Source organism: Hoplias malabaricus, chromosome 7 (genome assembly GCF_029633855.1).
Source record: "Hoplias malabaricus isolate fHopMal1 chromosome 7, fHopMal1.hap1, whole genome shotgun sequence".
NCBI lineage: Eukaryota > Metazoa > Chordata > Actinopteri > Characiformes > Erythrinidae > Hoplias > Hoplias malabaricus.
The window spans coordinates 26,572,261-26,589,590 of NC_089806.1; the positions used below are offsets into that span (position 1 = coordinate 26,572,261).

The 17,330-nt window shown below is 37.1% G+C and overlaps 1 protein-coding gene across 2 annotated transcripts in view; it reads right to left on the minus strand.

The window, feature by feature from the left end:
• LOC136702626 (uncharacterized) overlaps positions 1 to 7,584 on the minus strand; it is a 50,618-nt gene extending 43,034 nt beyond the window's left edge. For both annotated transcript variants that reach the window (XM_066677770.1, XM_066677769.1), the window contains exons 1-5: positions 7,434 to 7,584; positions 7,061 to 7,108; positions 6,488 to 6,631; positions 5,718 to 5,891; positions 5,301 to 5,333 (exon numbers count right to left, since the gene is read on the minus strand). In XM_066677770.1, coding sequence (XP_066533867.1) covers positions 5,301 to 5,333; positions 5,718 to 5,891; positions 6,488 to 6,631; positions 7,061 to 7,108; positions 7,434 to 7,575 — 541 coding nt within the window. In that variant the 5' untranslated portion in view covers positions 7,576 to 7,584. The remainder of the gene's footprint in view (positions 1 to 5,300; positions 5,334 to 5,717; positions 5,892 to 6,487; positions 6,632 to 7,060; positions 7,109 to 7,433) is intronic.
• Between the last annotated feature and the right edge of the window lie 9,746 nt (positions 7,585 to 17,330).

Sequence of the window (17,330 nt, forward strand, 5' to 3'; positions counted from 1 at the left end):
CTTAACCTTAGTAATTAAAATACTTACTTACTAACCATACATATCTAACTTACCAAAATTCTTAAGCCAGCCCAACTAGATATAAGATATTAATGACTATAAATGTATTATAAATCACTGAATAAGGACTGAATTCTCAATTCAAAAATCTTTGATCAATTCAAAGTGTTTTCACTCACAAATAGAGCAAGTTTATGGAAGAAAATACCTGGCTGTATTTAAGAAACCAGCTATATTAATGACAAAAAAATCTTTTACATCTTTTAAAACACTTTTAAAATATGTTTCTACATAATATTTGTCAGGAAAACAAAACTTTTAAGCCTAAGATTGTAGTAACCTTTATTGAGGCTTTTACTTTTTTAACACCTGGATGTCGTTATGTGTCAGATACTGTCCCAATAGCAACTGACTTACACCAGCTGAAAGTCACAGTTTCCATTTTACTTACTCTGGGTATACACATCACTTTTCATCAAAACATGTTTAAACATCCAATAACTGATATGGAGAAACTAATTCATATACTATTTTTTTTATACTAATAAACTAATTCATAAAACAATTTTTTTTTATATGATACATTTTCTGATTTTCATAAGGACTTATACTAAGACATTACTTATTCATATCATATTTCAATCATAATCCAATGTTTTAACCTGCTGAAACCTATTGGTATTTTTTAAGATATGCCGCAGTTTTTTTATTCTACAAACTGGGAACCACAGTATATGTATATAGGTTGTCTTGGTGTGCATACGGGTGGCACGGTAGCACAGCAGGTAGTGTTGCAGTCACACAGATCCAGGGACCTGGAAGTTGTGGGTTGAAGTCCCACTCCATGTGACTGTCAGTAAGGAGTTTGGTGTGTTCTTCCCGCGTCTGTGTGGGTTTCCCCTGTGTGCTCTCGTTTCCTCCCAGAGTCCAAAAATACACATTGGCAACTCAAGTGTCCATATATGTGAGTGAATGTGTGTCACCCTGTGAAGGACTGGCGCCCCCTCCAGGGTGTGTTGCCTTGCACCAAGTGATTTCAGGTAGGCTCTGAACCCACTGCGACCCTGAACTGGATAAGCGGTTACAGACAATATTAATGAATGAATGATTGGTGTGCAGACTGCACATTTTTAGTGTAACCATACTTCATATGTTATTTTTAGTAGTAATTACTGATCACTGATTAGCCATAATATTAAAACCACCTAATATTGTGTAGCCCCCATTTATACTTCCAAAACCAGTCAAGGCATGGACTCAACACAGACTGTGAAGGTATCCTCTGTTATCTTACATCAAGATGTTATGTTAAGTCCTGTTACTTGTGAGGAATTCCCTCTGTGGATTGGATTATTTTTCCAGCACATTACACAGGTTGGTCAGAGATGTAAGGGACACACCTAGTCTTCCACATGATATAAAAGAAAACATGATTCATCAGACAAGACTACCATTCTTTCTTTGCTCTTAGGTCCAGTTCTGATGCTCAGACGTCAAAGGCAAGTGCGTTCTGTGGTGTTTAGTACAGGCACATACACAGTCCTATGGTCTACTAGATAGTCCCATAAAGATCAAGCTGCAATGCAAGATGCAATGCAGATTGTGTTCAGATACATTTCTGTCATAAACAACATGACCAAAAGCAAGACCATGGATTCCCAAACTTATCTGTGAGCCTTGGGTGCACATGTTCCTCTTACTAGTTTACAGTTTGTCCTTCCTTGGACCACTTTTGGTAGGTACTAACCACTGCATAATGGTAACATCCCACAGTTCCTGCTGTTTTGGAGATGCAATGAACTAGTCATCACAATTTTACCCTTGCCAAAGTGGCACAGAACTTTATGCTGTTCCTTCTTCACACATACCAACTTAAAAAACGTTCATTTGCTACTGACATATGCCAATTAATGCAGCTAACTTCACCTGTAATTGTTTTTTAATATTGTGACTGATCAATGTATATGGAGCAATGATTTTTTTACGGTATTAATAAACTTGTTGGTCAGTGCCATCATTGTCTCAAAAAATTCATATTTCATTTGATATAAGTAAATAGATATACAAGGTGGGCCATTTATATGGATGGTGATATTAACTTCCTGTTGTGGCACATTAGTATATGGGAGGGGGAAAACTTTTCGAGATGGTCACTTTGGATACAACTTGTGTTTCTTCAATGGGAAGAGGGTAATATGATCACATCAAACTTATTAAGAATTTCATAAGAAAAACAGTGGTGTGCTTGGTTTTAACATAACATTTTTATTTCATGAGTTATTTACAAGTTTCTGACCACTTATAAAATGTGTTCAAACTGCTGCTCATTGTGTTGGATTGTCAATGCAACCCAATGCTATCACACACTGATAGCAACACCGCAGGAGAAATGCTAGCACAGGCTTCCAGTATCCGTAGTTTCAGGTGCTGCACATCTTGATGGTATGGTATGGTATAAATGGTACAAAGATAGTGAGGTCATTCTTCATCAAAGGAAACCTCAAGGCCACGGTATATGCGAAATTGCTACATGATGATGTGTTTCCCTCTTTATGCACTGAAGCTGGCATGTTCCCTGAGTGTCAGTTCCGAGCATTCCTAGATGAACAGTTTCCTGGAAAATGGAATGGTCGTCGTGGGCCAGTTGAATGGCCCCCAAGGTCTTCCGATCCTTAGACTTTTATCTTTGGGGTCATCTGAAGGCAATTTTCTATGCTGTGAAGTTACGAGATGTGCAGCACCTGAAACTACGGATACTGAAAGCCTGTGCTAGCATTTCTCCTGTGGTGTTGCTATCAGTGTGTGAAGAGTGGGAGGAGAGGGTTGCATTGACAATCCAACACAATTAGCAGCACTTTGAACACATTTTATAAGTGGTCAGAAACTTGTAAATAACTCATGAAAGAATAAAGTTACGCTAAAATCAATTAACCATTGTTTTTCTTGTGAAATTCCCAATAAGTTTCATGTGTCACATGACCCTCTTCCCTTTGAAAAAATAAAAGTTGGATCAAAAATCGCCGACTAAAAATGGCCACCATGGTCACCACCCATCTTGAAAAGTTTCCCCCCTCCCATATACAAACCAGATTCCAAAAAAAATGGGACACTAAACAAATTGTGAATAAAAACTGAATGCAATGATGTGGAGGTGCCAACATCTAATATTTTATTCAGAATAGAACACAGATCAAAAGTTTAAACTGAGAGAATGTATCATTTCAAGGGAAAAATATTTTGTTTCAAAATTTCATGGCATCAACAAATCCCAAAAAAGTTGGGACAAGGCCATTTTTTACCACTGTGTGGCATCCCCCCTTCTACTTACAACACTCATCAGACGTCTGGGGACAGAGGAGACCAGTTTCTCAAGTTTAGAATTAGGAATGCTCTCCCATTCATGTCTAATACAGGCCTCTAACTGTTCAATCGTCTTGGGCCTTCTTTGTCGCACCTTCCTCTTTATGATGCTCCAAATGTTCTCTATAGGTGAAAGATCTGGACTGCAGGCTGGCCATTTCAGTACCCAGAGCCTTCTCCTATGTAGCCATGATGTTGTGATTGCTGCAGAATGTGGTCTGGCATTATCTTGTTGAAAAATGCAGGGTCTTCCCTGAAAGAGATGATGTCTAGATGGGAGCATATGTTGTTCTAGAACCTGAACAGAGTTCTCTGCATTAATGGTGCCTTTCCAGACATGCAAGCTGCCCATGCCACAAGCACTCATGCAACCCCATACCATCAGTGATGCAGGCTTCTGAACGGAGCGTTGATAACAACTTGGGTTATCCTTGTCCTCTCTGGTCCAGATGACATGGCGTCCCAGTGTTCCATAAAGAACTTCAAATCGTGACTCATCTGACCACAGAACAGTCTTCCATTTTGCCACACTCCATTTTAAAAGACTCCTGGCCCAGTGCAAACGTCTGAGCTTGTGGAGCTTGCTTAGAAATGGCTTCCTCTTTCCACTGTAGAGTTTAAGCTGACAACGGCGGATGGCACAGTGGATTGTGTTCACTGACAATGCTTTCTGGAAGTATTCCTGAGCCCATTCTGTTATTTCCTTGACAGTGGCATTCCTGTTTGAGGTGCAGTGACATTTAAGAGCCCGGAGATCACAAGCATCTAGTAGAGTTTTACGGCCTTGACCCTTACGCACAGCAATTGTTCCAGATTCTCTGAATCTTTTGATGATGTTATGCATGGTTGATGATGATAACTTAAAAGTCTTTGCTATTTTACGCTGGGTAACACCATTCTGGTATTGCTGCACTTCTTTCTGCGCAACAATGGTTGAATTGGTGATCCTCTTACCATCTTGACTTCATTGAGACACTGACACTCTGAGAAGCTCTTTTTATACACAATCATGTTGTCAATTAGCCTAATTAGTGTTAATTTGTCTTACAGCTGTTCGTTATATGATCAATTTCCTTTTTCCAGACTTTTGATCTGTCATCTATGTTTTATTACGAATAAATTATTGACATTTGCCATCTCCACATCATTGCATTTAGTTTTTATTCACAATTTGTTTAGTGTCCCAACTTTTTTGGAATCTGGTTTGTACTAATGTGCCACAAACAGGAAGTTAATATCACCAACCATTCCCATTTTAATAAGGTGTATCCATATATATGGCCCACCCTGTATTTGCACTACACTCAATGTTCTTCAACAGCTCCACTGACTCTCTGTTAAATTTCGCATTGATTTTAATCTCATATTGCTTATATTTAAGGCCAACCTTGTCCCTCCATACCTCACAGAGCTCTTTCACTCCTAACAGACCCTGCCAGACTCTTAGATCCTTCTCATCCATCAGCCTCACTGTCCCTCCAGCCCGTCTGACCACCATGAGAGTCTAGAGCACTGCCCCCCATCTTTGGAACTCCCTCCCACCGGACATCCGTAATATTGACTCCCTGGACATTTTAAATCACGCCTCAAAACCCACCTGTTTATGACAGCATAGCCTGCTTCCTTGATTTCATGTATCTCTTTAATTAGCTTGCTTTAATTTGCTTTGTTTGTACATGTTGTCTTGATTTGACTTTTCTTTACGTATGGTGACCTCAGGAGTCTTGAAAGGCTGTTAACTCTTTTTACAAAAAGAGTTTACTCAAAACTTTTTACAAACTAAAAGTCTGCCCTAATAAAATCCATTCTGTAAAAAGAAACAGTAGGACAAATATCTACTATAGTGTCACACAAATGAAATTCACAGGAAGAAGAGAAGAACAGGCAATATAGTTTGTATGAGTTAATAAAATTAAATCATTCACTTTTTTGTCACAAACCTGGTGGGAGTGTTGGTGATGGACATGTACCATCTGTGGAACAAAAAAGAACAGAGAAATAGTAATGTATTTATTAAAATACATTTTAAATTAAAATAGATTTGAATTAAAGGAGACACTAGCCATTTTCTCCCATCATTCTTCGTTGTATTATGAAATATACATTATCGCAACACCTAGGGTGCTTGAAATAATAGTTATGTTTCTTCATCTCATGTTACAGTTTATAGAGAAGATGTAAAACAATCACCTCAATTAAAATTTCCCCTAGACGACAATAAAGTATATCTTATTTTAATTATCAATCATAAAAAATGCTCTTCTCCAATACATTTTTGTGAATAAAATATATAATTTGGCTGTTCAGGCTACTCCATGCTGTGAATGCAAAAAGGCACCTTTTATTACAGTACATACTCGTGAGCTCTGTAATTGGTTGGCAGAACTGTCCATCATCTGAATTGACCCTGATGCATCCACATGTGGCATTGATGAGGTCATCACAGGGTCCATATGTAGTACACTTGTCACACAGCCAGAAATACTTATCTTCACACGTGCACTGGTATCCAGTATTATTTAAATAGCACACTGTGGAATGATAAAGACACATTCAGATACAATAGATAAAGTTGGTATTTCTTATACTGTAAATAGTAAGTAAACATTATAAATGCCCCATTATTGGAAACTTAATTTTTATGCAGTTTTATTTTTATTTCTGTGTACATATTTTGACTTAACTGAATCTTGTTTTTAAATATAATCATAAAAATATATCTCATCATAAACACACATTACATTCTTGGTCATTTAAATGCGCTCATTTTATTGCTGAATTGACAGTTAATATGTCTTGGGCAAGTGGCAATAAAATGATGCATGTGTTAAACATGGAATCTCCTCTTTTTGTTCATCAAACATCTTAGAAATTATTATTATTATTATTATTATTTTTTAATTCTGCTAATAAACAAGGTCAAACAAGACAGAGAAGGCATGTGTTTGTGACCCATTTAAAGAGGTCCATTAACATCTAAAGAATGACACTGCTATACACTATATATGTTTATTGTCAGACAAAATCCATAAATACATTTAAAGAACAAGAAATATTATGCCATAGTTGTTTGCTTGTGTTTCTATTGCTTTTTTGTTTATGTATAAATGAAAAGGGCTGAGCTCACCTGTTGATATTTCCAGAGCAGAGATTGTGGTGGTGTTGTCTATTTGAAAGCTGAATATGTTCAATGCTGATTTAAGCTGCTGTATCAGAATCATTTCAGAAACATTCACTTCTACCACCACAATGTATTCCAATGTAGATGTGGCTGGTAAACAATGAGGCTGTGATTATTACTGATTTCTCATACATATGCCAGGAAATTAGCATTATTCATTGATGTGTACTTAGTACAGAACATGTTAACTAAGTTATATGTAATTTTTTCATAAGAAGATAATGTATAAAGCTTTCAAGAAAGTAATATTTATCCAATGTCTTGTTTGTCAGTTGTGTCCTTGTAGTCTCCAAAAATACTAGTATTTAATGAAATTGTGGTATAATTTTAAGACACTTTATGTTAACTGCAAATAACTCATCTTACTAATCAAAACTGGGATATTTATAAAATGAAATCTATTTTTTTTTTCAAAAGAAACAGTAGGAAAAATATCTACTGTAGTGTCAAACAAAAGAAATTCACCGGAAGAAGTGAATGAAAAACGTTAAATACATCATTCACTCCTTTGTCACATACCTGGTGGTGGGAGTTGGTTGGTGGGAGGTGTCAGACAAGTAGTACCATCTGTGGGAAAATATTGCAGAAATATTAATGTACGTTTATTAAAATAGCTTTAAATTAAAGGAGTAATCAGACATTTTCTCCAATTATTCTTTATTGTGTTATGAAACAGCCATTAAAGTAATACCAAGGGGGCTGGGAATATTGAAGATATGTTTATTCATCTCATGTTGCAGTTCATAGAAAAAGTAACAATCACCTAACTGAAACAGCAATAATTGATAATGTCCTTCTCTAATAAATGTTTATGTATAAAAAACATATTTGGCAGCTTAGGCTACAAACTGTCCATGCTATGTATACCAAAAAGGCACCTTTCATTACATACTCGTGAGCTCTGTAATTGGTTGGCAGAACTGTCCATCATCTGGAACGCCACTGATGCATCCACATGTAGCGTTGATGAGGTCATCACAGGGTCCATATGTAGTACACTTGTCACACAGCCAGAAATACTGATCTTCACACATGCACTGGTATCCAGTATTATTCAAATTGCACACTGGTATGATAAGGACACATTCAGATAGTTAACAAAGGTGGTATTTTCTAGTTACTTTCAAAATGTAACATTTAAAATTAGAAATGCTCCTTTATTGGAAACTTTTTAAAATTGTATTTATTTATATATTTTGCTGTGTATAAATTTTTTGTATGCATCTTGTAATTTAACTAAATTTGTTTTTAAATGATACTAATATATTATAAATACACTCATTACATTCTTGATCATTTGAAGTTTCATTTAGTAATAAACTGACTAATGAAGTGACTAGTGTAAGTGCCAGCCATGAGGTTTGCTCTTTTTTTCACTGAAGCCATGTGATTATGACTTTACCCATTTTAATAGGTTAATTAACTTCTAAAGAATGACACTGCTATACTGTGATTTGCAGTTAGGCAAAATCAATTAATAAATAAATTAAGATTATGCCACTTTCGGTTAATTTTGTTTCCATTGCGTTTTTCTCCATTTTATTTGTAAATTAAAAGGGCTGAGCTCACCTGTTGATATTTCCAGAGCAGAGATGGTGGTGGTGTTGTCTAACTGAAGACTGAATGTATTCAAGGCTGATTTAAGTTGTTGTATCAGAATCAATTCAGAAACATTCACCTCTACCACAACAATGTATTCCAGTGTAGATGTGGCTGGTAAACAATAAGGCTGTGATTATTACTGGTTTCTCAAATATATACCAGGTAATTAGCATTATTATTTAATGAGCATTTAGTACCGAAACTGAATATATGTTCTGTGCAATTTAAAAAAAAAAGGAATTGTAAAAAGAACTCAATTAAGAAATGCATATTAAACGTTTACAAGAAAGAATTCCTACCTTCTTGTATTTGTCTTAAGTGGTTCAGTTGTCCATCTTCATACATCATCTGGGAATTACATATGTGGATAATTTATTATCTGAGAAAAGTTGAGAGTTATCCCCAATTTCATTATAAACATACTTATATAAATTTAAATAATAAAACTATGTGCACTAGGCAGCATGGTGGCGCAGCAGGTAGTGTCGCAGTCACACAGCTCCAAGGGCCAGGAGGTTGTGGGTTCGATTCCCGCTCCGGGTGACTGTCTGTGAGGAGTTGGTGTGTTCTCCCCGTGTCCGTGTGGGTTTCCTCCGGGTGCTCCGGTTTCCTCCCACAGTCCAAACACACAGGTAGGTGGATTGGCGACTCAAAAAGTGTCCGTAGGTGTGTGTGTGTCTGTGTTGCCCTGTGAAGGACTGATGCCCCCTCCAGGGTGTATTCCCACCTTCCCACCAACTTTTGTTTTTTCAATGGGAAGAGGGTCATGTGACACATGAAACTTATTGGGAATAAGTTTTGTCACTGGAGAGTGGCATCAGTCGGTCATCCCTTCGGGGGATATTAGCTACTCACAAATGGCACCCTTACAAACTCCAGCTGCTGCAGCATCTCAACAAGGATGACCCAGATCGGCGCACTGAATTTGCAGAATGGGCAAAACAAAAATTGGAACAGGGCCCTCAGTTTACACAGAAGATTTTGTTCAGTGATGAAGCAAACTTTTATGTGAATGGTGAAGTTAACAAACAAAACCACCGCTATTGGTCTGACACTATCCCTGACTGTTGGAACAAAAAAATTGATGGTATGGTGTGGTATATGGGGTACAAAGGAAGTAGGGCCATTCTTCATCAATGTAAACCTCAAGGCCACTGGATATGTAAAATTGCTACAGGATGATGTGTTTCCCTTTTTATGCACTGAAGCTGGCACGTTCCCTGAGTTTTTCCAGCAAGATGGTGAACCACCACAACATGGGTGTCAGGTCTGAGCATTCCTAGATGAACAGTTTACTGGAAAGTGGATTGGTCGTTGTGAGCCAGTTGAATGGCCCTTAGACTTTTATCTTTGGGGTCATCTAAAGGCAATTGTCTATGCTGTAAATATACGAGATGTGCAGCACCTGAAACTACAGATACTGGAAGCCTGTGCTAGCTTTTCTCCTGCTGTGTTGCTATCAGTGTGTGAAGAGTGGGAGAAGAGGGTTGCACTGACAATCAAACACAATGGGCAGCACTTTGAACACATTTTATAAGTGGTCAGGAACTTGTATATAACTCATGAAAGAATAACGTTACACGTGTCACATGACCCTCTTCCCATTGAAAAAACAAAAAGTTGGATCCAAAATGGCCGACTTGAAATGGCCACCATGGTCACCACCCATCTTGAAAAGTTTTCCCCCCTCCCATATACTAATGTACCACAAACAGGAAGTTAATGTCACCAACTATTTTATTAAGGTGTATCCATATAAATGGCCCACTCTGTAGATGCTAGTTTGATGGGGTTTTTTTTAGCATCTTTGCTAATAGTGCAAGGAACTAAGTGGGCAAAATAAATAATACAACAAATATTGGGAGACAGGTATTGGACTAAAAGACTGGATTTGACTGTTGTCTGTCAAGTCAGAGTACATATATTATTTATGTTTGAAGTACATGCAGATATTCTTAAACATGGCAGTAATGATAAACATAAAATAATCACAAAATTGTTCTTGTCAGTGAAACTTATAAAACTGAATTGATGGTCAAGACAAATAAGTGTCATACATCCATTAGTTTTGCTGACCAATCTTAATATACATGTGTCAAACAAATCAAAAGGCATCAGACCAAATGCACTGCATTAATCAATAATGCAGTTGCTAAGTTCATGTTCAAAGACCGCCAGGGTGGTGTTTCACAAAAGCATAGATATCATAATGTGTTCCTGTATGTGAATATAAAAGTAGCATCCACCAAAGACCCAGGCTTTTCAAGCAAAAATGGGTGATGGCTCACCTCACTGTGCCAAACTTTGTGTACAGGTCAAAAAATATTTTTTTCTAATCAAAAACTGCAAAGAATTTAGGTCTTTCACTATCTAATGTAAATGATATTAAAATATATAAGAAATCCAGAGAAATCTCAGTTCATGCCCTCAAACAGCATTCCATGAAAAACTGTTATGTTGCTCTGGGCTCAGGAGTACTTCTTGAAACTGTTGTCATTTGATTCAGCACCTTGTGCTGCATTTAGAAATGCAAACTGAGACACTTTCGTACATAGAGAAAGCCATACATCAGCTCTGCAGAGACTGTGACAAGTTTTTAGGGCTCAAAGTAATCTCAGACTTTTTTTAAACACAACGGAAATGTGTGCAGATGACAATGTTTCAGCTTGTGTCAAACATGAATGGGACCATCCAGATTCTTATCAGTGAAAGCTGCAAAAGCCCACATCTGTCATCATGGGGATACATCAGTGCCCACTACACAGGTGACATGTATTTTTGTGATTGTAAATGTGGAGACATATATTGGGATTTTAGAGGCATATGAAGAAGTTAAGGTAAAGTTTTCCTGAAAAGCCCATGGTTATTTCAGCTAGATAGATTTGAGACATTTTTCACATTCTACATCAGCATGGCTGTTAGAATGACAGTGTGTGTGCTTGACAATCTGTGTCCTGTGGCATATCACAATAGAATTAGTCAATGGAATCCATGGAATGCTGAACAGCTGGAGTCTTGTATTAAGAATGAATGGGCAAAAATTCCACTAGCATGAAAAATTAGTATCCAAAGTTCCATCCATCCATCCATTATCTGTAACCGCTTATCCAATTTAGGGTCGCGGGGGGTCCAGAGCCTACCTGGAATCATCGGGCGCAAGGCGGGAATACACCCTGGAGGGGACGCCAGTCCTTCACAGGGCTAGTATCCAAAGTTCCCAAATATTATTAACAAACAAACAAAAAACCCTGTAATCCAAAGTAAGGTTTGGAGTGTGCTGCAGACATCAAATCCATGTTTTAAAATATATTTTCAAAATGTAATTTTGACAGTAAAATAAAGCTTCAAGTGAATTTAAAATCTGTATGTGTTTTACTGTAAATACTAATGACTACTAAAACATGAAATCATTCATTGATATATAATGAATGTTAAAGAAATGTTATAAAAGCAGTTGATAACCCACATAGGCTTAGACACGTCATATCTTCCCAACTTAAAATGACTAAGAGCATGTGTACTGTAAACATTTTATATACCTTTTCAGTGTAGGGTGACATTTCAACGAAACCTTGTGTTTCCACAACACATATCTTCATTAGTACAATAGCTGTTAATGTCAGAGCATAATGTGATGCCATCCCTGTATGGGACTGAAGAAAAAACAGAAGCAATTTAGTCTTTATTCTTGTTGGTGAAACACTTCTGTGAATATTTAATTGCACTTAGCAATGATAACATTAGTGGGGTCAGGTACTAATGTTGGATGAATGCTGGAGGGTTTTATATCCCTCCTTTTATATTCCTACTAAGAGCATGCTTACTTTAGTTTCATGTGCAGATAGTCAATAAAATTCCATTTCATGATTTTCTATGGAGATAATACAAGCTGTGCATGCACATCTGAAATGGGTATGTTATGAATTAGGTGCCTGAATTAAGAAATTATAATACATTTAAGTAAACATTTGGACATAGGGAGGACATTTAGAATAATTATAAAACTGTTCACTTCATGGCCAGCATGATCCTGAAATTGTGGGTTCAAGTCCCGCTCTGGGTGACTGCCTGTGAGGAGATTGGTATGTTCTCCCCGTGTCCATGTGTGTCCATGTTTTTTTACCCACTTATTAATTTAGCTGGAAATTGTCTGCACAAAGGACATGCAGTTTGAATCTTGCCCAGTACAGTATGCATCTGTAAACACAGGGCCCATTATTTCTACATAAACAAGACGCCTACATCAAGGTTTCCACCCAGGCATGCCTGTCACATTTGTTTTTGTTTGAAACCCCTCATGTAGAACAGGTTCTGAGCAACTTTACAGTTTCACTACACCTTTCTTGCTTCAAAAAGAGGCTTAACAAAGGCTGTACAATGGAAAATACAAATAAAAAAGTAAACTAAATTTAAGATTTCCGGTACCTGCATCAGGTATTGTGTTTATTAATATTTTCAGCTGCTTGTTCCCCTCAAAAAACATCACAACTGTTGGAACAAACCCTTGTGTGTTCAAAAAAGGAGCCTTACAAGGAAAGTTAAAAATATTAATAATTAAGTTGATGTTTGTTTAAAGATCAATTTAATTCAATGTTCATGAAAAGTGTTTTACTCTAAGTGTCCACACAGATTTTCTGTCACAAAATGAAACAATGCAGTAAATGAAGTAATATCTATGCATAACATGGCCTCTAGTGGATCACTGTATTTAAAAAAATAAACAAATATTTTTTAAAAAAAGATTAATTACTGTACTGATACTCTCCAATATGTCTGCCATAACATTATGAGCACCTTCTTGTTTCTACACTCACTGCCCAATCGCTCAGCTCCACTGATCATACTATCACTATGTGATTCTACAATAAAACACTGTAGTCCACCTGTTGCTCTGTGTACTTGTTTAGCCCTTTTCTTCAATATTCAGTACCACCACAGAGCAGGTATGATTTGTTTGGTGGATCACTCTTAGTCCTGCAGTGAAACTAACATGGTGCTGGCATTAGCATGTGAGGTACTTATACAAGTCGATCAGACAAAGCAGTGCTGCTGGAGATTTTAAAAACTGTGTCCAGGACATACCTACCTCATAGGTTCACATTGTAGATGCAGTCAGAGACAGTAGCTCATCTGTTGCTGCAGTTTGTTTTAGTTGTCCTCTAGTTCTTCATCAGTGGACAGAGGACTTTGTCCACTGGTGGTTGCTTGATATCTTTGGTTGGTGGACAAATCTCAGTCCAGCAGTGACACTGAGGGGTTTAAAGACTACAGCAAGCCCTGATGTTTCTCACCCACTTGTGCCAGCACTACACACACTGACACTAAAGCACTATAATAGTGTCACTGCAGCACTGGGAATTATCCACCTTGCAAATCATAACTGTGTTTGTCATGTTGTTGTCCAGACCATGGTAGAGCAGGCTGAAAGGGTTAAACAAAGTATGCAGAGCAACAACTGGACTACAATCTATAATTGTAGAAAAACAAATTGTTCCTGCATATACAGTGGAGCTGAGAGCATGGACAGTAAGTTGTTGCAACAAGGATATGATCATAAAGTTGTGGCTGATTGGTGTTAGTTCTGACTTCAAGTGTCGATAACCACATTAATGTGCTTTCAAGTCATGATAAACATATTAATGTGTCATTACAAAGTCAAAAATGTGCCTTTTCCACAGAAAGGAGCCATTTTTCAATCTTTATCACACACAATGCCCAGCACAGTTTTGAATTTTATGTTGCTTTGCTATTTTATTTGGTACAGTTCTAGGGCCAGAGTTGTGCATCAACTTCCTCAATAACAGGCACAAAAATGTAAAACTAGTGCATCTATTTTATAATGGCCATATTCTCCCAACTTTGCCCATTAATATTATCTGTTTTGAGACTCCTATAATCATAGATCTGATGTTAAGTTAGTATATAAAAGTAGTCTCTGGAATTCAATATCTTTTTTTTCCCATAATATCAGTCTTGTTACAGGTACTGTTAAAGTGAACACATTCTGATGCTGATTTAGGTTCTATAGGTTTCAAATTATTTTAAAAAGCTTTAGGCAACTCCCTAATAATGAAGAAAACTATAGAAGTGTTTAAATCTCAATATCAAGATTGGTGATTTTACAGTATAGTGTCTCACATTCAAAAAATGCATGCCAAAAGTACTTTCTATTAGGTGATTCAAAACAAAAACAATAGCAAATATAATTTTAAACTAGCCATAATGTCACATTACACTGGCATTAAAAAAAATAAATTCACCTCCAAAAGCACTCATCTTACCTTGACTCCAATATTCAAGCAACCAAAGTTTATGCTGGTCACCAGGAAACAGGTGTGGTACTAAAGCATTTTCTCCCTGGAAAGCTGACACGCCTACACACCTTCCTGGAAGAAAAAAAGAAATGAACCTTACTGTGTTACACAGTTGTGAGTCTAGATTGGGTTACTCTGTTTCCTTTGTTCTATTATTGAAGCAAAAAACATTCAGCCAATTATTACTAGTCCCTATGGAATTCCAACTTCACTACAAATCACAACTACAAATTTAAAGTGTAGGAATGCTACATGCTAAATCTTGCTGTTTGCTTTTTTTTGTAACTAATTTGGAGGGAAGATAAATAAAATTAGAAAGCAGTGATAGTTAAGCTGTCATTATATACTAATATATTGAAAACAGCACTTATATTTTATAATATAAATTTTACAAATTTGTTATGTGTGCCAAGCCAATATCTGAGATGGATGTTGTCAGATGTTGTCACAAGAATATTTTTCAAATGTATGTATGTATGCCAAGGTGTATTCGCTGGGCCAAGGAGAAAAGAGGGTAACACTTTACACTGCCGCTTGGTTAAACGACGCTGAAGTTGGTTATCTCTATATTTTAAAAGTGTCTAAAAAATCTGACAGTCTCACTGAAGACACAATAAAACAGACTATTAATATCATGAATATGAAGACATTTTACTGTGGAATAATAATAATATAATAATAATAATAATAATACAGTGGCGGATGCTGGTCTTTCAAGGAGGGGAAGCTCAATTTCGGCCTACATCATAAAATGTGTTGGTTTATTTATACGTAAATTCTACCCTCCGTTCCTTTTCAAGAAAATGATCTGTGACCCTGTCATACCAACAAGGCGTCTTTTCCAGGGACTTGACTAGTGTCCTCTCAATGGCCAGCAGAGCTAGGCTGCTTAAACGGCCTTGGCCCATGTGAAGTGTGTCCGCCTGTGAGTGCTTTGTGACGGTGGAGGGGCTCAGCAGCACCCGCTAGAAACTGCGATATAAGCCAGAAAGAGTGATAGAAGTCAGTCTCCAAACACAAACAGCTACAAAAAATCTACCAGAAATAAAAGCTCGATTTGTCGCTAGTCGTTTTTAACAAAGAAAATGCCGCTAAAAGGATTAAGAAAGTCTGGTTCAACGCAGAACAGAATGAAAATGTAATGCTCCCTCGGATCTTTACACCAAAGGATCGCTGATTCGCTCATTTCGCTGTCAATCAAAAAGGGATTCAGCCTCAGACAGATCATCCAATCATCATGCAGAAGCTGAGTGTCCGGGCCAGCCGAGGCCAGCCCACTGCCCCATAGACCCCCAGAGACGCTGAGCGTCCGATGGGCGGGACAAAGCCCAGCATTTATCCAATCACTCGTCTCGTTTCCCTGCACTTCGCTGCTTCTCCATTGAACTCTGTGGACGCTCAGCGTCCGCAATGTTTAAATCACTGTGAATCTGCGCCAACGATTGAGTGGAAAGCCGCGTCTTTACCAGTGATAAGAAGCTGATTCTGAACAAAAGTTGAGCGCGTTGTAGTGCATATTTATTCAATGACATGTACACACAACAGTATATATTTGATCACTTATTTTTTGACATTTTAGGGGAAGCTGAGCTTCCCTTGCAGTCTTAGAGCAATCGCCGCTGTAATAATAATAATCATCATCATCATCATCATTTTCTTTTCCGCTTCTCCATTTCAGGGTCACGGTGATAATAATAATAATAATAATAATAATAATAATAATAATAATAATAATGATAAGTAAAATCACTTCATATTTCATAGATACATCGCGTAGTAAACACTGAACTGGTATCTGTTGGTTGTGTGGACTACATATTAGAAATGACCATATTGAACTTGAACAGTGAACTTGACTCATGTTCAGAAACAATGGACAATTATGGGGACTTTGAATGTCATTTACTTAAAAACTATACAGTAAAATCATTTTATATTTCATAGGTACATAGTAAGGCAAACACTGAATTGATATATGTTGGTTGTATGGACTGCTTATTCAAAACCATTATATAAAGCAGTAAACCTGAGTCCTCATTAAAAACAATGGACAATTATGGGGAGTTTGAATGCTATTGACCCAAAAACTATACAGTAAAATCACTTCAGATTTCATAGATAAATAGTATTGTAAACCCTGAACTGATATTTCCCAGTAAACATTTAGCCGTTGATTCAACGTTGAAATAACGTAATGACTGCCATCTAATCAACGTTCTCTTAAGGCTGAAAATGAAAGTTGAAAAGACGTCCAAACACAGACATTGAAAAGACGACTATTAGACGTATTTTGGACGTCCACTGACGTTATCGATTGGTCACCTCTTAACTAACTTATTAAGATGGATTTTGGACGTCCATTGACGTTTAAATGTCCTTGACGGACAGACTACTTTTAGACCTATTTTGAACGTCCAGGGACGTTCCTTGTTTACTGGGTTGTTGGTTGTACACTGAAAAAAATGAACTTGACCCTTAGTAAATTGTATATTATAAAATTAAGCATGTTTACTCAATTTAAATACGTTTTTGCTTCAACGTAATAAAAATAAATAATTCTGAAAGGTATTGAATGAAGCCAATAAAACATGCTTAAGATGAACTAGAAATAATTAGGTATGAGCCTTAGGTCCTAACTGCGCATGCGCAACCTTTACCGCGCTGACGGCAGACATTTTCTACACTTGGCCTCTAAGCAGACTGTGTCTATCTGGGAAGACTTCAACAGACTTTTATACGGTAAGTTATTTTATATTTTTGTCATTACCGACGCGTATGCAACATAAACATGCCATATATGTGGATAAAGGAAGTTTAATGCCAAAGAGTTAAGGTTAAGTGGGGACTTAGCATAGCTTATGTTCGCTAACGTT